Genomic DNA, 22,675 nt, shown 5'->3' with positions numbered 1-22,675 from the left:
GCCAGCCCACACTCACTGAACTCTTACTCTGTGTCAGGAAATGTGCAAAGGGCTTTGAGGGTGATGAGAGTGAACAAGGTAAAGTTTGTACCCTGTAGAAACTGACAGCTCATCTACAGGAGATAAGACATGGACACCTAACTGTGGTACAAGGCAGCATATGGGCTGTCCTGTGAAAGACATGACAAAAGTGACATAAAATAGGGGTGTCAAGGGCTGATAAAAATAGTCTTGTAAGTCCCCTTAAATTACAATCCATATGAAATGAGGGCCTGCCACTACATGAGCTTTTGGGGAAAGCATGATGAAAACTGCTTCTTGCAATGGAAGGACTCTGGGAAATTGAGCAATCGGGTGGAGAGGCAGTGCTAAGGAGGTAGCAGGGATATGCTGTGCAGTTAATTCGGAATCCTTCTGAGTTTGCCTCACAAGACCCTTATGTGACTTTAAAAGGAGTGACCCTGGGGTTCAGCCTCTCCTCCCTCATCTCCTTCCCTTGCACAAGACTTTGGAACTTGCTGGGGGAAGCACAAGCAGTGCCCATTCAGGTAGCCAGGGGCCTTCTGTCTATGGACCAGAGGAGAAATGCAGGTGTGGGAGAAGGGAGACAGGCAAGAGAAGAGCCTCGTGCTAAAGGAAGGTGATGAGGCCTGGCAGGGCCAACTCTGTTCCCTCCCACTCAGCCCTGGGACCACGGACAGGGGATTCTTTCGTGCCTGCAGCAGCCCACTCTGGGACACAGAGGCCCAGGCTGGGAAGTGCATGTGCTTCTCCTCAGCTGGCTGAAGCCTGGCCTTCACCCAGACTGGTCTCCCTGCTCAAGCGGCTCCCAGCTTTGATGAGAAATTCTGTTATCTCAAGAGGGAAAAGAACCTCAAACAGGAAGTCTAGCAGGTTATCTCTCTCTTCTGCCCTAAGTGGTGGCTCACTATATGCTGTGATGTGATCATTGATAAAATATTAACAGGCTGTTAACAGACACAGTAATGCACAGGCTATATTCTGACCACTTCCTCCCACCCACAGTCCACCACTTTCCTGGGAACTGCAGCTCAGGAATTTCTTGTTAACTCTCACCTAAAATTCCCTGCTCTGGGCTTCATCATCCCCCGAGACAAGCAGCAGCCTTTGAGCTTGATAAAGCAGGAAGCCACCATGCAAGGGCACATCATCAGGTCCATTTTAGGAGAGAGCTGCTGCTTTCCTGTCCTCTCTGAAGTCCTATTCCTCCAGAATGGCAGCCTCGCCACTTTACGGGTCACCTCCTCGGGAGTTTTGAAGAAGTTTCTGTTTGAAAATTCTCATGACCTTGTGGAGATAACACTGAGAACACTCACATGCTTTAAGAAAGATACTAAAGAGGTTAATGGGATGTGAAATGAGATGCCAAACGAGTACGAATAGTGTGGCGGACAAGCCAGCATTTGAGTGGTAGCTCCTATTCTCCACCAGTGCTTTCAGAGTCTGTGATATTTGACCAAGTTCTGTGTGGGCTGCTCAGGAGAAAGGCCAGTTAAACAAAAACTACAAAGAAGAGGCTGGGCGCAGTGGCTCACGCCTGTAATCCCAGCACTTTGGGATCATGACACGAGGTCAGGAGATTGAGACCATCCTGGCTAACATGTGAAACCCTGTCTCTACTAAAAATACAAAAAAAAAAAAAAAAAAAAAATGAGCCAGGAATGGTGGTGGGCACCTGTACTCCCAGCTACTCAGGAGGCTGAGGCAGGAGAATGGCATGAACCCAGGAGGTGGAGCTTGCAGTGAGCCGAGATCACGCCACTGCACTCCAGCCTGGGTGACAGAGCGAGACTCTGTCTCAAAACAAACAAACAAACAAACAAACAAACACCTACAAAAAGAAGATGCTCTTTGCAGCCTCTTCACCTATATTTATGTCTGGAAATGCCCAATGGAACACAAGAGGATGGATCAGCATCCCCCACAGAGGGATATATCTGATGATACTGTGAAGACCCTACTCCCTTGGTTTAAAGGCACTGAACACTTTGGTTAAAAAAGCAAATATACTGGCTGGGAAAAGAAACACGTTCAGCCACAGATCAGGTATTAACACTAGCATTTGCACTAGTTTCTCAGTTTAGCCTAAAAGGAGCCAGAAAAGATGAGTTCAGTGGGTTTAAAAAATAGAACCAAAATTCAGAAACAATGGACACTGGAATTTGGGGGAGAAGGGGACTTCTCTGAGTAACACACCCTTTACCAAAATGATTCAATAGCTTAAAAATGGAAGCAAGATACAAATCAAGGAAAAGGCAGACAGGATGAGAAAGGTGGTGCCATCCTCCTGTTGGCAATTCCAGAGGTACCTTGTATGGTTAATTTTACTTCTCTGTGTGTAATAATAAACCAATATGTTCTTAAGTGTCACTTTCTCACTCCCCAAGAGACTTGTCCAACTCAGCACTGTCTGGAGAGGGGGATTCAAAGCAGCCAGTGAGAACACCCATGGGCAGAGGCCAGCAAGTCCAAGACCTCCCGGAGTGTAAGAATAGGATCTCGATGGCTGTGTGGATATCAGGAAAGCTGCCAAGTGACAGCTGTGAGTGAAAAACTCAGTCAAGGGGAAATGAATTTCCACGTTGTTTGGAGGGATATTCGTTATATAAGTGAACAATTTCCTGATCATGAGGGCCGTTAAACATTGTGTGGGATTGTGAAACTGTCTTCCTTGGAAATTGCTGTTAGTGTGGGCTGGTTTTAGCATTTTCCTATTAAAAGGAAGACGACAAGAGTAATCATTTTCAAGATAGGCAGGATGGTGTAATAGGCAGTGAGTTTGGGCTCTCGAGTCAGATGAATCTGGGTTTGGATTTTGCCTCTGCACTCTAGCTGGATGGCCTTGGGAAAGCCACTTCAATTCTCTACAATCCAGTTTCCTCATCTATACAATGTGGATGAGAGCTGTCTCTCAGTGTGGTCATGGCATACAGTGGGTACTAACAAATGGGTAATAAATAAGTAGACTGGCGACCTAAAGGTAGGGTCAAAGCCATACCAAAATGTGTGTCTTTAGGGCACAGGGGCAGACAACAAAGTGTATTTTCTGCCACAGATCTGAATCCATGTTATCAAGGGAATGGTCTTTCCCAGGCCAAAACTTCTCAAGATTCTTCCCAAAGTTCAAATATCTTGAAGACTTTGGATGGGTTTCCACTCATAAAATGTGGGAAGCCAGGGGAAAGGCAGACCTGAGAAGTTACAGAGGGAAGGGATAATGGTGGCTCTCATCCAGATCTGTGACCATGTGGATTGGAACAGAACCATGATTAACCAGGTCTCACTGCTAGAGAAAAGGTCAGTCCAAGGTAACTACACACTGCGGTTAACATCCCAAATTTAGGGACAATTGGAGAGATTTCAACAGCTACTTCATCCTAAATCATTAAGCAGGTTTAGCATAGCCCCTCTTGCTGGCATTTCCCAGCCCATGGTTGATTCTGTTCCTTATGCTTCACACTAGATAATCCACTCTCTCAAACCCTCTTGGGTATTTCTGTATTCACTCTCCACCCAGTCTTGTGACTTTGCTTACTCTTCCCTATACCTGTAAAACCCTCCCCACACATCTTCAGCTTTCCAATCCTTCCAGGTTTCCAGGGCCTATCTGGAAGACCAGACCTTCTGCAACACTTTCCTGAGCCTCTGTCTAAAGTTATCTTGCCTGCCTGAGGGCACAATGGACAGATATATGGAAGGTGTTTGGTATGCTGAAAGCACCCAAAACATTTGCACGGTTTTATCTAAAATTGGGTTGCGAATTTCTGGTGAATCACATCAAAACTTTGGGCTTAGGGTTGGGGGCAAGAAACAAAAAAAATTTCTTCTGGAAGATTTTATTTTCTATTAGAAAATGAATGCCATTTATGTATCTTTGGTAACTAAAGCCTTCACATACATAAGACTAAATCAGCTCTTCTTTCAATTATCTAATTTATTATCCAAACATGTTCTCTAAGTTTTGATTCAGAAAGTATAGTTCCTTAATGCCCCCTTTGCCTAATAGAAGTCATGAGTTACAGATGTCCATTTCACAAAGCGTAAGTCATTCTTTGAAGGAAATTACACTTGACTTAGCCTGAGCTCACACCTGGCATTCCTCAGTAGACCCCTGTGCTTCACTCTTAATACAGTACTATAGAAAAGGGTTTGAATTCATATACAGAATTCTGAAAGACATTCTATATGGAGACTGCCTCTGGGAATGAAGAGCTTGTAATTAAGCCTCTGCCTCTGAATTGTTAGCCCAGATAATTTGCAATCGCTAAACCTGGGCAAGCAAATTCTCCTGTTCCCTGGGGCCACAAGGTACCTGGTCTAACCCTCTACCAGGTGCCCATTAGTTCATCCAACAAGCACGCATCGACCTCCTAGTACCCAGAACTTGTTTCCTAGAGACTTGTTCTGTTCTTTGCTTGAGGATAGCTCCTTTCTTCTCTTGATACAAACTATCACCACTCTCGGAAAAAGTGAACAGACGCCTCCTCAGAATGTTTTTTTCTCCTTTTAGTTCTCATTCTCAAGATCTGGTCTCTACAGACATCTCCTGATTATGTTTTATAGTTCTCAGTATTTAAAAATTGCATGCCAGGGAGCCTCTAAAAAGATTCAGAATGTTTGTAGTAAAGAATACCCACATTCCTGTTCTCCTTTGGTAGCCTTTCTACCTACCCATACCAAAGATCAGCTAAAGAGAAACACTAGGCCACTGCAGCTCGTGCTGATCGCCCCTTCTAACCTATAGCACTTAATATCTGTCTTTCATTTTCCAAGTTGAATGTCCAGGATTGTCATCTACCTCACTCATACTGCATTTATCCAACCCCTTCTATGAACAAGGTACTGTTTTAGGACCCTGAGGGAGATGAAGATATGAACAAAACACAGTTCCCATCATCAACTAATTACCTCCTAGATCCCGGGTACTATGATAAGTTCTAAGATACAGTGGTTGGCAAAAACAGGCATGGCCCTTCCCCTCATGGAACTTACTAGTGAGGGAGGCAGACAGGGAGCATGTATGTTGTATTTACTACTGTGTATCACAAGGCACATAGTCGGTACCCAATATTTATTGAGTGAAAGCAAATGACCAAATATATCATGATAAATTGTGAGGTGCTATGAATTGAGGAAAACAGGAAACAGTGATAGCATAATAGGGAAGATAGAGACAAAAGGCTGCCAGAGAATGCCTGTCTGAGGAAGTGACACACCAAGACCTGAAGGATGGGGACTAGCCAGCTATATGCTAATACTGGAGATGGGAGCATTCTAGTGGAGGGAGCAGTATGGGTAAAGTATGTTTGGGGAGAGGGAATAGCAGGGTAAAGTCTCTGAGGTAAGAGCTCGGCATGTGTCCATAGGAAGACTACAGTGAGCCAGGGGGAAAGTGGTATATGAAGAGGGGTCACAAGAGACAAAGTACAAGTAGGCAGGGGCCTTGCAGGATACTGTAAGTAGTTTGGATTTTATTCTAAGTGTCCATGAGAAGTCATTTAAGGGCTTCAAGCAGGGGATCACGTGATCTAATTTATTACTTTTAAAAAAATCACTGTCTATAGACAACTGTAGGAACAAGAGTAGAAGGACTCCAGTTAGGAGTTATAACAACCCATGGGAGATCATGGCAGTTTGGACTAAGGTAGCTATAGTAAAAGTGAGGAGAGTCAAGACACACTTTGGAGGTAAAACTGACAGACTTGTTGACAGGCTGGATGTAGGGAGTAAAAGAAGAGGAAAATTAGGGATAACTTCCAGGTTTCTAGCTTAAGCAACTGGATGGGTGGAGGTGCCATTTTCTATGATGAGGAAAACTGGGAGAAAGAGAACAGCCCCAGGGTGTATCACTGCTTATTTTTAATGAGGCAATGTTAAGTGTACATGTCAAGTAGGCAGCTGAATATTTGAATCTAAAGCTTTCTAATAGGGAAGACAGGACACGGATGTTTGTGATACAAGCCTTGAAAAGTTAAATGTTCACAGAGAAATTTTTTGTCTAGCTGGGTTAATCAGAGAAGTTTGCAGGAAAAAGTTGGCATTTGAGCCAAAGGAAAGATGATGAGGGAAAGCATTCCAGGTAAAGGGAATGAAATTGCAAAGGTGGAGACGGGAGAAATCTTAAAGCATGCTCAGAAATTGGAAAATTGTTCAGTTTAGACGGAATGTGGCTTGTATCTGGAATGTTACTAGATGACTCTAGAAAGGGTGACTGAAGCCAGATCACAAAGGGTTTTGAGCACCATCCTAGGGAATTTGTACTATACAAGGTGGGCAATTGGGAACGCACTAGCAAGTCTTTGAGCAGAGGCATGACCTGACAAAGTTGTTAAAAAACAAAATTTGGTGACACTGAGTAGGGTGGATTGAGGAAGGAGAACAGGAGGCAAGGGAGGCCATCTAAGAATTTATTTAGATAATCAAGGCATGAGGTAATAAGTTATTTAGGTAATAACCTAAATGTTGATCATGGCAATGGAAAGTTAAACGCAAATGTGGGAGACATTTTAAAGGGGAATTATGATTATGTTAACCTAACAGGAAAGCCAGGAGGAGGCACCTGCTTTTTTCTTCTCAGTATCTTTTGCCTCCACACTAGATCATAACCTCTGGTAAGGCTGGGAGTTATTTTTCAATCTTTCCACAGTGGGATTTAACACTATCAACGAGATCTCATGCTAGTATGGCTTCGTAGTAAATAGGAAACAAAGAGGTAGCTTTGGTATTGAAGTGAATGGAATCACACAGATAGTGGTACTGGAAAAAGCAGTGTGGGGTCAGGACCACAAACCAGGGAATGGGCTGAGAGTAAGCACTAGGAAAGAAAAGTTCAAATTTCCTATCTTCTTCCCTTTAAAGCCTCATTGCCTGCCCTCCTTCCTACTCCGTCCCTTCATTCAGCCAACAAACACTCACATAGGCAGAACCTTCAATGCTCTGAATTTTTTCCTCCAGCAGACTCCCATTCATCTGTGTGAAATCCCACCCGCTCACAGCCCCCATCTGATGAATAAGTCTCACTGAGAGAATGTCAGAATGTGCTACTCTTCCCTCAGTACTATTTACATTTAGACAACTGTGGCCTTGACTATCATAATCCAAATGTCTAACATGAAAATTAATCACATGGCAAGCAAGAGCTGGGGTGAGGTGGAAGGTAACGGGGCAGGGGATATCTTTCAGTACTCATTCTAATGATGAAGCCTGGATCTGGCCTCCCCTCATTCCCTGCAGTCTCACTGGGATATCTACTATGAACCCCCTTTCAAAGGAGGTAAAATTAATTTGGAAAAGTGTTCTGAAGTAACTCTGGGGGGGAGAAACAGAATGAATATCCAAGACATTTCCTCTGGACTAGCTAATCCTTTTGCCACTGCTTGATCTCACCTTCCTTTGATTGTTTCTCCTCTACTTCCTACTTTTTACTGTTGGTATATTTTTATGTGTTCATTGTTCAATGTCTTTTGAAAAGTATCCTGAACTCTTTGGAGAGTATGTGCTATGTAAACACAATAAAGAAATGAATACAATGTCTCCTTTTACAAGATAATAAGTTTTACTATTTCTGATAGTATGAGGTTTACCCCTCACTCAGCACTAGCCTGAAGAGTGAGTAGGTGTATTCTGGGGGACATCAGATAGATTCCACTCTAAAATACTTCCCTAACTACCCGAAATCCTCCCATTAATTTGATGATAAATATATTTTTTAATTTGAGCCTTATAGGTTTGTTTTTCAAGAATCCCTTATTAAAATGCAAATACCAAAGCAGGTGAATAGATCATGATGTAACCTTAGTTCCCTTTACATTAACCCACCACTTCTATCAAACACATTTTTCACATTCCAAATTTTTCCACGCCTTTGTTTATGCTTTTCTTCTTCCAGAGGTAATGCTAAATTTAATATAAATTAGAAATATAACATTACCTTATATTTTCACATAATCTCTCATTTGATATTCAAATCCAAGCCTACTTGATCTTTTTAAAAACAATTTATTTTTTCCAATGTAAGAATAACAAGTTTAATACTGAAAATCTGAAAAAGGCAGGAAGACAGGAAGAAGAAAACTATCAACCATAGTCCTACCACCTAAAGAACACTCATTGACAGTGTGGCCATGCTCATTCTTTAAGCCTTAATTTAGGTCCCATTTCTGGTGTGGTGCCTTCCTTGAACTTCCTCCCCTAGATCTTCCATGTCATATCTGTACCATTCAGTTGTACATATCATACACTTTTGTGTATAATGTGATGTATGTCTTATGTTTCCAACGAGATTGTTACATCTTCGAAGGCTGCAAACATGAGTTATACTTATTAGCTTACCCCCAAAACACCTGGTATACCGGACCCACTATCTGCTGATTGATTTAACCTAAATGAATACAAACCATTTCAGAAAAAGATATAAAATAGACCACATATCCAGGTCATGAAAATTAAAGCTTTCAGGTCACCTAGCTTGGTGACTATTGCTTTTCTATTCCTAGACTCTTTAAAGTCTATTTAAACCGGCCTCTTTCTCCACACCAAAACTGATAAGAAGGAGACTGATTATGAGCCAGGATTTACACAGAGATTCTCTATATAAGGCATAAAGGTGAGGGTGAGAGAGAGAGAGAAAGAAAGACACAGATGGGGGGGAGGGAGAGAAAAGAGAAGAGACAGAAGAGAAGGGTATACAGTCTGGTGCTCAATCCAGTATGTGATTTGCCTCCAGCACCGTGTACAGGATCCCATCCACTTGTTCTGAGTCATACCCGATCTCACGAAGCTCCAAGTGAGGGAGGACAGAAGTAAGGAGATAGCTGACGTGGATACGTAGCCGCGTAAGCTTTGCCAAAGCCCTGTATGAAGGAGTGAGGGGGCAGGAGAAGAGATGACATGGAGTCATTAACCAACAGAAAAAAATGAAGCCCCTTCAAAATGGAACCACATTTCTCAACAGTTATGTTTTCATTAGCTAGAAAGAAGAAAGCACAACACCACCAAGCACAGGGAGACTGGCTGCAGCTTTCTAAGAAGTAATTACTCAATTCTTGGTGGCCTGTGAATTAAGGCTTCCTCCTTTGTCTATGGCCAGTAACAGGGGGTCCTGAGGGATGCTTCCCATTAGCACTCACAAGCTGATAACTAAACCCTAGTAATTAACCTTTCTAGGTCATCTCCCTGTGGGGTCCGGTAGGAGACCTGAGCCTTCTGCAGCATTTCCAGGTGTGTCTCTGCTTCCTTCAATTTCTCTTTTAACTCTTCCTTTTCCTCTTTGGTTCTTTCCAGCTCAGCTTTCAGAATCTGGAATTCAGCTTGGCGATAACCCATGTGTTTCTTGCTCCAGTACAAGCCTTCCGCCTCCTGGGTACTGTAGATCACCAATTCATGTTGGACTTTCTTGAATTCAGACTGCCAGTGATTCCTCTCCTGTTCCAGCTCCTCCACCTGCAGTCCAAGAAACAGAAATTCAATGACCCCACAAAAAAACATGCCCAAAACCATTCCTCATATGGTCATCCTGTGATTCCACTATACATATTCCTCTACTTAGGGACCTTTTCAATACCCTAAAATGGGCAGGAAGCCTACTACAGTTACTCTATCTGAAACACCACAGAATAGTTCAAGGGCGTATTTTGTTTAAAGGCCTCAGAACATTAAATAATCAGGGCACCAACATCCCGGTCTCTTGGTTACAATGGTCTCTTATTCCTAGTGGTGAGGTATTACCCTAACCTTTTGCTGGAACAAATTCCTTTCAGCCAAAACACGTTCCAATTTTTCTGTGGTTCTCTTCAATTCTTCCAGCTCTCTCTGGTTCTTCATCTTTGGTGTATTACGACCTTCATTCTCCTCATAGCCTCTTCCTTTCTCCCCAATGGCTGCAGCAGGGATTGCAGCAGAGGCCACAGAATAAGGCACTGGGTTCCAGGATTCAACTGCTTTTCGTCTCTCAGCAAGCTCCTCTCTGTTAAAAGGGATCAGCTGAATGGGAGCTCCTGAATCTCTAACACCTTTGGCAACACCAACAACAGCTACAAAAGGTCCCTTGTTCACTTCCTCTTTGTTTATGCTTGTGCTACTTCTGTTAGATTCTTCTGCCACCAATCTTGGCATCTGATCTTCTAATTCTTCAGGAAGTAGGGACCCCTGGCGTTGGTCTTTGGTCCCTGGATACAGAATTGAAACCTCCCTATTCTGACCTGTATTCTTGCTTGCTTCTGGATATTCTGGGAAAAGGTATGGTGGTGTACTTCTCTCAGAACTCGATTTATCATGGCTGTTCTCCCCTTCTGGGTAGGCAACAGGTGCCTCTACCCTCCTGTAAGGAGCAGGCATGGAATAATCTAGAGAAGGTGTTGTCATCTCATTCTGGAGCCTTCTTCGTTTCTCTACTGGTTCTTCACCTAGGATCCATTTGTACTTACTGCAAGGAGAGGAAATTAAATTGTAAGCTGTCACAGTACAAGTTAAGTATTTTCTGATCCTATGGAGCCCCAACTCAAACTTCCCATATTCAGACCGGCTCTAGATGTTACCCACAGACAAGTTCAGGTGAGGGATACAACTTTACCCACAAGCCTCAACCCTTTCACCAGTGCAATTGGTACTAAGGGAGAGGTGAAGTTGAAAGATGTGAATGGGCAGCATCTGGGTATAATAGGACTAGGTTGACCTTGGTAAGAGTTCTAAAAATAAGATTGCGACCAGCCTGACTTAGAAGTATCCTAAAGACGCAAGTCTAGAAGGAAGACAAAAAACACATACCCCAAATCCCCTAACACAAGAATGGAATAAAAAGGCCATAAAAAGCCTAGAGGAGTATGCAGAGAACAGTGCCAACTCATTAATTTTACAGCGTCACAAATGCCTTCCAGTATCAAATACTTATGTACATTTTTTTTTATATTGCAGCAGAACCACACAATTCTTTCACCAGCCCACTGGATTGTGGCTAATGCCCCCAGTTCACTTGTAAAAGTTAATTGAATCACAGGGGCCTATTCAGAAACAAAGAAAGTGAATCAGCCAATTCAAGTCATTTCCCCCTTGTAACAAAGAATTCCCGTGCTCAAGCACAAGCAGACACTCCCTGAGTTCTGCAGGAAAGCCCATGATGATGGCCTTAAGTCACCTTCCATTTCTGGCTGCTGTATGCACTAGGGGTTGAAGAACTAATGAAACAACTGGCACCAGAGAAATCCATTGGCAATTTTTAATCGTGCAGCAGGGTGGGAACCCCATTTTTATCCTTACAACTATTCTGCCCTCTCTCTGGATAACCAAGACATTTCAAGATAAAATCAACTTTCAAATTTTCAATGAGAAAGCATCAGACATATGATTTGCCACCTCATACTACCTCAAGGCTGCCCATATTTCCCTGTATTTTCTGAGAACACCTGTAAGACAAACCAAACTGTAGCTTCTTATAATGCCCATATGTTCTTCAGAAATACAACTGATCTGCCATCTTAACAGATCTTGTCGTGTTAGCCTCAGGTAAAAGCAAAAGGACTTAGGACCTATGTAAGAACAACTGTATCCATCTTTGAAGATGTATAAGGACTACTAGTGATGGCCCATTCAGCTGTGTTACTGAAGAAGACAGCAAACAATCGGTTGGCAGGTATAAAGGAAAAGTATATAATACTAAATAGCAACAACCAAGCCTTGTGAAAAGCAATTACAGTCATATTATTTGCCTTCTCTTCGTTTTCCCACCTCTAAGGGTTCTGTCCTTAACTATCTTCTCTTCTGACCCTGTGTTTCTTCTCCTTCATAATCTTATACAACCTCTTGGCTATAACCTCTGGGCAACAACTCCCATATTCTCCCAAACCCTGACCCGCAGTACTGAATTTCCAACTGCCTGTCACATATTTCTTCCTGGAGTCCCACTGATATCTCAAACTCAGTATGTATAAAACCAACCTTTCATTTTTCACCTTCAAACCTGCTCCTTTTCCCTATGTTTCCTATTTGTGTTACAACAGCACCAAACTGTCAGTAATATTTATACAGTAGTTTTATATATTATCAATACTCAAGTTCAAGCTCCCTCTACCTTTCCTGGACTACTGCAATGGCTTCCTCCTATCTCCAGTCTCCCCTTCTCTTACCTCCAGATCACTGTCCCAAGCTAATCTTCCTAAAGCATTGCTCTGATCATGCTACTTCTCTATTCAAAATCTTTATTTATTGCTCCCCACAACATAAAAGCTTAAATGTCTTAGCTCAGTATTGAAGCTTTTCCATGCCCAAACATAGTAAACATTTACTGAGCACTTACTCTGTACCAGATCATGTAAGAAGTGCTTAACATGTATTGCCTCATCTAATTCTTCCAATAAACATAGGGATTATTATCTCCATTGTTTTAAGGGGATGCTCAGGAAGAAGTAAAGTAACTTTCCCAAGATGGCTAGTAAGTATCAGAGCTGGGACATAATTTGGCCCTAGCTTTATCTCTCATTACTCCCTTCACAAACATCAGTCAAACTGGATGCCCTGTAATTCCTCATGCTGCTCCTTTTGACTGGAGTGCCCTTCTTCTACCCAACACTGCATGTGTAAATCCATCTCAAATGCTACTTCCGAATTCCTATAGCACTTCAAACACTCTTATTAAAATGCATCACTTACTACTGTGTGTGTGTGTTTGTCTCCTAGTATAAGTTCCTACACAGAAGGGAGCTTAATTAACCATGCTAGATGGGGAGGAGGGAACAAAACTTTCACATAAGAGGCAACCAAAAAAAGAACTATTATGTGAATGAGGGAAAATAACTAGATTTTACTTATTGGTGCTATACTTCTCCAGAAAGTCTGGCAAGTCCTTTTAGGAATCAATTCTCATACCAGACTTGTATTCACTCATTGAGTAGAGATTAATTATGGGTTTTATATACTAGAAATTCTCCAACTACACAGTTCCCTCTTATTTCCTTTCTGCTCTTTGTCATATTCCTCCATTGTCTGTCAATTTATGGTGCATTTTTGGTTTTCTCCTTTAAGTATTTTACATTTTCTGACATACACCATGTTTCTGCTCCTTCAAAATGCTTTCTGAGAGGCTTCTATAATTAACCACTATCAGTTTTTGTATTCTTTCATTAACCAAGACAGAGAATGATATATTCAAATTAATATATTTCATTTTTTACTCACTCATTTCATAAATGTTTCCTACTATGTTTAAGGAATAGGCAAGAATAAGGACCAAAAATCACAGCCCGTAATACTGTATATATACTCCTTCCAGATGATGTATTTTTCAACATCTTTACTGGGACAGAAATATATAAATTCATTTAAGGTGTACAATTCAACAATTTTAGTATTCTCACAGAGTTGTGTAACCATCACCACAATCTAAGTTGTGAAAATATGCACCACCCCGCAAGAAACCTCCTACACATCAGCAGTTACTCCCCATACCCCCACTGGGCCACTACTCTACTTTCTGTCTCTGTAGATTTGCCTATTCTAGGCATTTAATATAAATGGAATAATACAACATATGGTCTTTTAAAAACTTGCTTCTTTCACCTAAATGGAATAAAACATATGGTCTTTTTTAACTTGCTTCTTTCATTTAACATAATGTTTTCAAGTTTCATCCATGTTGCAGCACATAATCAGTATTTCATTCCTTTTCCTAGCTAAATAATAGTCCATTGTATGAATAGGCCACATTTTATATCCATTCATCACTTGATGGTTATTTAAATTGCATCCACTTTTTGGCTACCATGAATGATGCTGCTATTAAAACATTAATATACAAGTTTTTGTAAAGATACATGTTTTCAGTTTTCTTGGGTAAAAACTTAAGGGTGGCATTACTGAGTCATACAGCATTCTGTTTAACATTTTGTGAAACTACTGGAATGTCTTCCAAAGCAGCTGCAACATTTTGCATTTATACCAGCAAGTGATCCTCCCACCTCAGTCTTCCAAGTAGCTGGAAGTACAGACATACACGCCCAGCTAATTTTTGTATTTTCTGTAGAGACATGGTCTTCCTATGTTGCCCAGGCTGCTCTTGAGCTGCTAGGCTCAAATGATTCTCCCACCTCGGCCTCCCAAAGTGCTGGGATTACAGGCATGAGCCACCATGCCCAGTCTCTTTCTTCAACTGCAATATAAGCATCTAAAAATATAATTTTCCCTCTGAGTATTTCTTTAGCTTCAACCCATACTTTTCATATATTTTGTTTTAATTTTCATCTTTCCAATATATTTTTACATTTTCAATGTGATTTTTTTCTTTTACCCATTTGTCATTTTGGAAATTAAGACATGTGTCATTTAATTTCCATATATTTGTGCATTTTCCAAATTTCCTTAGGTTGTTGATTTCTAATTTAATTATATTGTGATTGGAGAACATCCTTTGTATGATTATCAATCCTTTTAAAAGATTCACTGAGGTCTGTTTTACAACCTAACATACGGTCTGTCTATCCTGGAGAATATTTCATGTGCATTTGAGAAGAATACATACTATGTTGTTGTTGGGTGAAGTTTTCTGTATATATGTCAGGTCTGGTTGGTTCAGAATGTTCTTCAAGTCTTCTATTTTCTTGTTGATCTTCTTCCTAGTTGTTGTATCCATTATCGAAAGTAGGGCATTAAAGTCTCCAACTATTATTGTTAAATTGTCTATTTCTCTCTACATTTTTGCTTTGTGTATTTCTGGGGCTGTGTAGTTAGGTCCATATGTGAGTGTAGTTACTACATCTTCCTGATGGACTTTATCGTCAATGAAATGTCCCTCTTTATACCCATTAACATTTTTTATTCAAAAGTCTATTTTGTCTGATATTAGTATAACCAGGTTTGCATGTTGAATCTTTTCTATCCTTTTACTTTCAACCTATCTGTATCTTTGCATCTAAAGTGTGTTTCCTGTAAATAGTATATTTGCATTTTTAAAAATATATAATCTGAGGCTGGGCGTGGTGGCTCATGTCTGTAATCCCAGGACTTTGGGAGGCCGAGGCAGGCGGATCACAGGGTCAGGAGATCGAGACCATGGTGAAAACCCGTCTCTACTAAAAATACAAAAAATTAGCCAGGCATGGTGGCAGGCGCCTGTAGTCCCAGCTACTCAGGAGGCTGAGGCAGGAAAATGGTGTGAACCTGGGAGGCGGAGCTTGCAGTGAGCCGAGATCATGCCACTGCACTCCAGCCTGGGTGACAGAGCAAGACTCTGTCTCAAAAAAAAAAAAAAAAAAAAAATATATATATACACACACACACACACACACACACACACACACACATATATATATAATCTGTTATCTGTCTTTTGATTGGATTGCTTAATCCAGTCACATTTTATGTTACTGATAAGGCAGAATTTACATCTGCTATTTAGTTTTTAAATTTTCTACAGGTGTCATGCCTTCTTTGTTCCTTTGTCCCACCTTTACTGTTCCTCTTTTTACGTCATATATCTTCTAGTATAACATTCACGAATCTAATAATACATTGTTATAATTATTACTTTATGCAATGTTACATCTTCCCAGGAAACCAAGAGAAGAAAGTAGAGCAAGTACATATTTAGAGTTTGTTTCATTAACCTTTTTATTTTCAATTTTTTACTATCTGGCATCATTTCCTTACTCCAATGTAACTTTATTCCCATCCACCTCCTTTATGCTGTTCTTGTCAAATATTTTACATGTGTATATGTTATAAGCACAATGATAAATCAATATATATATGCAATTATATACATATATATTGCTTTGCTATTATTTAAATCGGTTAAGAATAGAAAGAGGAAGAAATATGCTATTGTATTGTGCTTTATAATTAACTACACAATTACTTTTACAAGCACTCTTTGCTTTTTCATGTGAATTCAGATTACTGTCTGATATTGCTTGCTTTCATCCTAAAAAACTCTCTCTAGTATTTCTTGTAAGGCAGGTCTGCTGGCAACAAATTCTTTCGGCTTTTGTTTATCTAGCAATGTATTTAGTTCACCTTTATTTCCTAAAGATAATTTTATTGTATTTAAGATACTTGGTTGACAGTCTTTCATTCAGTACTTTGAATATGTCATCACGCTGCCTTCTTGTTCCCATTTTTTTCTCACGAGAAGTCATCAACTTTAATCTCCTTGGGGTTCTCTTCTACATGATGAATCATTTTCTCTTTGCTTTTGGCTTTCAATATTTGCACTATGATGTGTCTGGCTATGAATCTCTGTATTTATCCTATTTTGAGTTTGCTGAGCTTCTTAGATGTATACATTAATGTTTTTCATCAACTTTGGGAAGTTTTTAGCCATGATTTCTTGAAATATTTTTTCTACTTCATTTTCTATTCTTCTTGCACTCCTATTATGCATATGTTAGTGCATTTCATGGCGTTCCACATTTCTCTGAAGCTCTGTTCATTTTTCTTTTCCACTGTTCTTCAAATTTCATAATCTATAACGGATCTATCTTCAAGTTTTTTTTTATTCTTTATCCTTCCAACTGTAATGTGCTGTTTAGTCCCTTTTTTTCATATCAGTTATTATATTTTGCACCTTCAGAATTTCCATTTGATTCTTTTTACAAGTTAAACAGTTATTTGTTGGTGAGAGAGTCCACTATGCTCATTTCTCCATTCTGGAAGTTGTTTCCCCAGATCATATTTTTAAATGTTAATACTGGCCCCTGAATCAATCTTATTCATTTGCAAAATTGTTCTTCTATTTCTACCCCTTGTTTGTTATTTCAAGTATTCCTTTAGACACATTAGAATGTCTCTACTTCTCTCCCTCCACCATTACAGTACAATTCAGAATTTCTTGTTAACCTTTAAAAATATGAACTAATTAGCCTTTGACATATAGCTTACTCAAATCTAAATATCTAAATAAATTACACTCACTAATTCTTCCCTTCATTCAAATGCTTACGGTTACTTTAGATTTTTTTTTTTTTTTTTTTTTTGAGACAGGGTCTTGCTCTGTTGCCCAGACTGGAGTGCAGTGGCACAATCACAGCTGGCTCACTGCAGCCTACGCTCAAGTGATTCTCCCACCTCAGCCTCCAGAGTAGCTGGGACCACAGGCACACGTCACCACACCCAGCTATGTTTTTTATTATTTGTAGAGAAGAGATCTCACTGTGTTGCCCAGGCTGGTCTCAAACTCCTGGGCTCAAGCAACCCTCCTGTCTTGGCCTCCCAAGTGCTAGTATAAGAGGTGTGAGCTACTGTGCCCGGCCACTTTAAATCTTATTTTGTATCACCCATAAGAGAACTATATGTATTTGGCCGGGCGCAGTGGCTCATGCCTGTAATCCCAGCACTTTGGGAGGCCAAGGCGGGCACATCACAAGGTCAGGAGTTTGAGACCAGCCTGACCAACATGGTGAAACTCCGTCTCTTCTAAAAATACAAAAATTAGCCAGGCGTGGTGGCACGCACCTGTAATCCCAGCTACTCAGGAGGCTTAGGCAGGAGAATTGCTCGAACCCAGGAGGCGGAGGTTGCAGTGAGCCAAGATTGCACCACTGTACTCCAGCCTGGGCGACAGAGCGAGACTGTCAAAAAAAAAAAAAGAAAGAAAGAAAACTTATGCATTTTATATGTAAATATTGGGGATACCTTACATATCAAACTTTGACCTTATCACTACCCTAGAACAGGGCCTTTCATAAAGTAGGCACTCAAATACAGTCGTGCATTACTTATTGATGGGCATACGCTCTGAGAAATCCATTGTTAGACAATTTCCTCATTGTGCAAACATCATAGTCCTTACACAAACCCAGATGGCATAGCCTACTACACACCTAGGCAATCGCCTATTGCTACTAGGCTATAAACCTGCGACTGTAGTGAATACTATAGGCAATGTAACAAAATGGTATTTGCATATCAAATATATCTAAATATACAAAAGGTACAGTAAAAATACAGTATTGAAAGTTTATGGGATAACTGTTGTGTATGTGACATCTTGTTATTGAACAAGATGTCATTATGTGGCATGATTATACATGTAGAATGAACGAATAGAAAGGGATTATTTCCTTTAACAGAAATAAGCTGTCTTCCCCTAAAAGGTTATACCTGCTTACATACTGGTGGAACCTATTCTTTTTTTTTTTTTTGAGACAGAGTCTCGCTCTGTCACCCAGGCTGGAGTGCAGTGGCCGGATCTCAGCTCACTGCAAGCTCCGCCTCCTGGGTTTACGCCATTCTCCTGCCTCAGCCTCCCGAGTAGCTGGGACTACAGGCGTCCGCCACCTCGCCCAGCTAGTTTTTTGTATTGTTTTAGTAAAGACGGGGTTTCACCGTGTTAGCCAGAATGGTCTCAATCTCCTGACCTCGTGATCCACCCGTCTCGACCTCCCAAAGTGCTGGGATTACAGGCTTGAGCCACCGCGCCCAGCCTGGTGGAACCTATTCTTTATTGCAGGTCCTCTCCTTCCCTTGCTAGATTTGTGGGACTCACAAAGCTGTTTCCAGTGACACCTGTGGAGCTCCTGCTAAACTACCCCACTAGAACTTAAATGTGTTTTCTTGGATACTGTAGGCTTTATTTTATCTAGAGTTAGTAAGCTGAACTACATGACCCAAGGACCCTTATCAGCTTCCTATGCTGATAATAACAGAAGACCTTTGTAACTCTTGATTAAACCTTAATGTTTTATCAGAAATCCTATATATTTTACTAGACTCTTAACTCCATTTTCTCCCATAAAAAGGTAGTCTCAGCCCAATCAATGTGATTCCCTCAAAAAGGGTAACTTGAAATGACACAATCATCATTTACTGATCTTATGTAACATATTTGACATTAGCAACAGCAACTATCACATACCTCTTATGTATCTCTTTCTCTTAAAATAATTTTATTCTCAATAAATTAAAATTACACATGAATGGTCAATGTACTTTACCTGTCCTCTACAGCCAAAACCTCACTCTCGATATAGCAATCTATAAAGACTCATATAAAAATTCCAACAGAGACTGATGAAGTATGCCACCCAATGGAAGTTCTATTGTACTGCATTCATAAAATAAGTATATAAATTAGCATTTGTAATCCCCTTGAGGTTACCAAAAACCACTACAGAGTTACAAAAGAAACACTGGAAAAAAAGGAAAAGTGGTCACAGTAGGGAAAGGATAGTCTTCAAAAGCAAAGACACCTGACACTCCAGCAGCAATGGTGACATATGAGCATCTCCAGGAGCCCAGGGTAAAAAGGTAACAATGTGCTTCAAAAACACTTAGTATTTACAGTACACCCCTCCCAACCTAAAATGGGAGTTGGAAAAGTATGCATGGAAACGGTATAATTAGGCTCAAGCTCCTGAGACTAAGGTTGGATTCTATTTCTTATTCCATTGCTACAAAATTCAATCTTAGAAACTGCTTCTTAAATATGACTCAGATTCAACCATTACTTATTGAGTACCTACTATATTCCAAGGCACTGTTCTATTGTGCATTTTTTTTTTTAAGAGATGAGATTTCGCTGTGTTGTCCAGGCTTGTCTCGAACTCAGAAACACAGAGAAAAAGAAACCACCAACCAGGAGTCACTTTATCCTATTATGTATTCCACTGACTATTCTACAATATGTTAAGAAGATATCCAAACTGAAAATAGTCACTAAAAAGTTCACATCCCAACTGGGCATGGTGGCTCACTCCTGTAATCCTGGCACTTTGGGAGGCTGAGGTGGGTGGATCACCTGAGGTCGGGAGTTCAAGACCAGCCTGACCAACATGGAGAAACCCCGTCTCTACTAAAAATACAAAATTAGCCAGGCATGGTGGCGCATGCCTGTAATCCTAGCTACTCAGGAGGCTGAAGCAGGAGAATCGCTTGAACCCGGGAGGGGGAGGTTGTGGTGAGCCAATATTGTGCCATTGCACTCCAGCCTGGGCAACAAGAGTGAAACTCCGTCTCAAAAAAAAAAAAAAAAAAAAAAAAATTAACATCCCACTATATAATAGTCACATTACTGATGAACATAGACATTTCTACTATTAGAGAGCAACCCTGTCCCTGCCTTATATGGCTTGGCCCTATAAGAGTGAGAAGCAGAATAGAGAGGAGAAAGCAAAGAGTCATAATTAGGAGTACTAAGTTCAGTCCCATGGCAGTAAACGGGCAGTCACATCCTTCAATGCTTTAAATACTCCTGATATGTAAGAAAAAGAACAGTTATGCTCCTTCTTGTTATGAAGACACAAAATAACACTGATGAGGTGCTAGAAGGTGAACAAGTAAAGTCCAGTGCTAAACTTATACTAATAATTTATTATAGGAAACAAGAAATGATAAAGCTTACCTAATGGCACAAATATATAATAGTTATTTTTATATGTGGCCAACATGTGCTAGGCCTATGAGGCCCCAGAGAACTTCAATATCCATACACTGAAGAAAAGGAACAATGCTTATCGAAATAACTTTACCTTATTTGTGTAGTATTTTACACTTTTCAAATTTTGCCTATTATTTCACTTGCACAATTCCCAATATAATGTGAATACATGATACATAAAAAGAGCATCAGCAAATGATCACCTCAAAATTACAGACCTGATACAGCAGTTATAATACTGAAAAACTGGAGGTACATGCAACACACAATTCTATCAACTTAAAATTGTGTTTCTACTTCTGAATTCCATGCTAGGCCTTAGAAAAAATAGAAACAAGGTAAAACATACCAACTTACTCTACAGGAAAACAGACCCTAAAGCTTACTATTGACAAGAGATCATGCTTTTTAGTCACCTGGAAAACTGAAAAACACTGGAATCCAGAGGCTTAAGTTGAAGAGAAGGTGATCTGCTTTCTTCTCCACCAGATGGAAGCACACTAGGGCTATGAATTCCCTCATATCCAATTGTCTTGTTATTCAATCCAGCCATTTCTTGAATAGTAAGGATCTTCGGTGGATTACTGAATACCTAGAAAAGACAGAAATGATTTGTAAAAGTCTCAAATTCAAACCAAATGTCAAAGGATGAGTCAATCCTTTTGATGCTAGGAAAGAATGCTTGGCCAAATAAAAAGAAATCATTTCCTACACAAAACAAACAGTGCACAGTAATGTACACTAGAACACTGAACCCAGGCATACTCAGTTATCAACCTTATCAGTTGGACACCAAACAGACCTCCCCCAACTTACTTACTGGCTCCTAGAATTATCCCATCCCCATTATAAACCCAGGCCCCCAATCACTGTCTAATTCTCTCTTGTGACCCAGTTTAAGGCTGAGTTTTCACTCCTCTGAGATGTGTGATGAGGGTAGGGATGGTGGGAAAATGCACTGCAGCAAGTGTCTGTGCCAGTTTGGGAGAAATACATGCGACAGACTAACATATATTCATAGTATACACACACACACAGACATGCATCTGGATCTTGTGGGAGAGCCAGCTCATGAAAATACTATGAATGATTAAGGTGAGGGAAAATATACGGGAGGTAAACTGAATGAGAACAGGGCAGTCCTAGGAAATCTCCCAATCTCTACATCAGACAATTAAACCAAGGCATTAGGGTATGAAACCTGATTATTCATATGCCTGGGTCTTGGCAGGATATCAGAAGAAGAGTTAGTATTAAATTGCCTCTATCCTCACCAGTCTGACCTACCCTGATTGAGTGGGTGGAAGGTGAATCTAACATGCGACTAGCAGATCTCTCTGGGAAAGAGGGTCAAGAGGGAAATCATGCAGAAAGGCACGGTTGGGAGGGGAAGATATATGGGTGCTATGGTGGCTGTCAGGAAAGGAGTGTCCCTGAAAGGACGGCCAACCTTATTGCACCCTTCAGCGTCCGGAGCTGGGCAACCATGTCCGAGAGACAGTGCTCCTGAAAATTCAAAACAGCAGAGTTTTTATAAAGCCAGCCAGCCTGAAAGCAGGGATCGGGGAGGAGTACAAAGAACCACCCCTTCTTCCCAAGAGGAAGGAGGAAGGGATCACCCCTGAATCCTAGAAGAAAAGAGACAGGAAAAGCAGACACTTAACAGGAGAAGCCTGTATGAGGATGGAACACAACCCTGAATATTCTGTGACATTGAATGTGACATTCATACTGTCCAGATTCAGTACTGAATCCAAATCTGGAAGATAAACGATTTGACTCTTCTATTTTTGGTGATCTAAACATCAGTGACAGCAGAGCAAAGCAAAACCAAAAGATTCAATGAAAAAAGACCACCAAAAGAAATGGTTTGTTATTTCTATGCAGCTTTCAAGATTGCTGCTTCCTTCAACTTATATTCTCTGCTGGGGAAAATGTTGTGTGAGAACGATAAGGGTGTACACTGCCTCTCACCTGGTGGTTCTCATTTTCCATAGGCATCTTCTTCTTCTCCTCAACAGTTTGTTCTCTAGGAGAAGACAAAAATGCTATTTAATTCACTCATGAAACTTCTCAGTTTGAAATGGACTGCCAATTGTAGATTTAGGTTATAATATTCCTTCCAAATAACAAATACTGTGAGCCTCATTGAGTAACTGAGGGTGCCTTTCTGAACTAGGTTACCGAAGTGAGATTTTAAGTACCCCACCAGAGAGAGAGAGAGAGAGAGAAAGAGAGGAGAAAGACTAAATACAATCACTAGTTGAGACATTCAAGAGATGATTAGAAGGAATA

The 22,675-nt window shown here is 40.6% G+C and overlaps 1 protein-coding gene across 4 annotated transcripts in view; it reads right to left on the bottom strand.

Moving 5' to 3' along the window:
• Window positions 1-8,003: 8,003 nt before the first annotated feature.
• MORC4 (MORC family CW-type zinc finger 4) overlaps window positions 8,004-22,675 on the bottom strand; it is a 60,524-nt gene continuing 45,852 nt past the window's right edge. For 2 of the 4 annotated variants that reach the window (XM_017954170.3, XM_003918091.5), the window contains exons 13-17: window positions 22,355-22,409; window positions 20,797-20,972; window positions 9,754-10,444; window positions 9,179-9,462; window positions 8,004-8,873 (exon numbers count right to left, since the gene is read on the bottom strand). In XM_017954170.3, coding sequence (XP_017809659.2) covers window positions 8,720-8,873; window positions 9,179-9,462; window positions 9,754-10,444; window positions 20,797-20,972; window positions 22,355-22,409 — 1,360 coding nt within the window. In that variant the 3' untranslated portion in view covers window positions 8,004-8,719. The remainder of the gene's footprint in view (window positions 8,874-9,178; window positions 9,463-9,753; window positions 10,445-20,796; window positions 20,973-22,354; window positions 22,410-22,675) is intronic. The other 2 variants (XM_017954171.3, XM_003918092.5) reach the window with 1 other exon arrangement.

Source organism: Papio anubis, chromosome X (assembly GCF_008728515.1).
Source record: "Papio anubis isolate 15944 chromosome X, Panubis1.0, whole genome shotgun sequence".
In the NCBI taxonomy this organism is placed as follows: domain Eukaryota; kingdom Metazoa; phylum Chordata; class Mammalia; order Primates; family Cercopithecidae; genus Papio; species Papio anubis.
The sequence above is the reverse complement of the archived record's forward strand: the minus strand, read 5'-3'. Positions and strand labels throughout refer to the sequence as shown.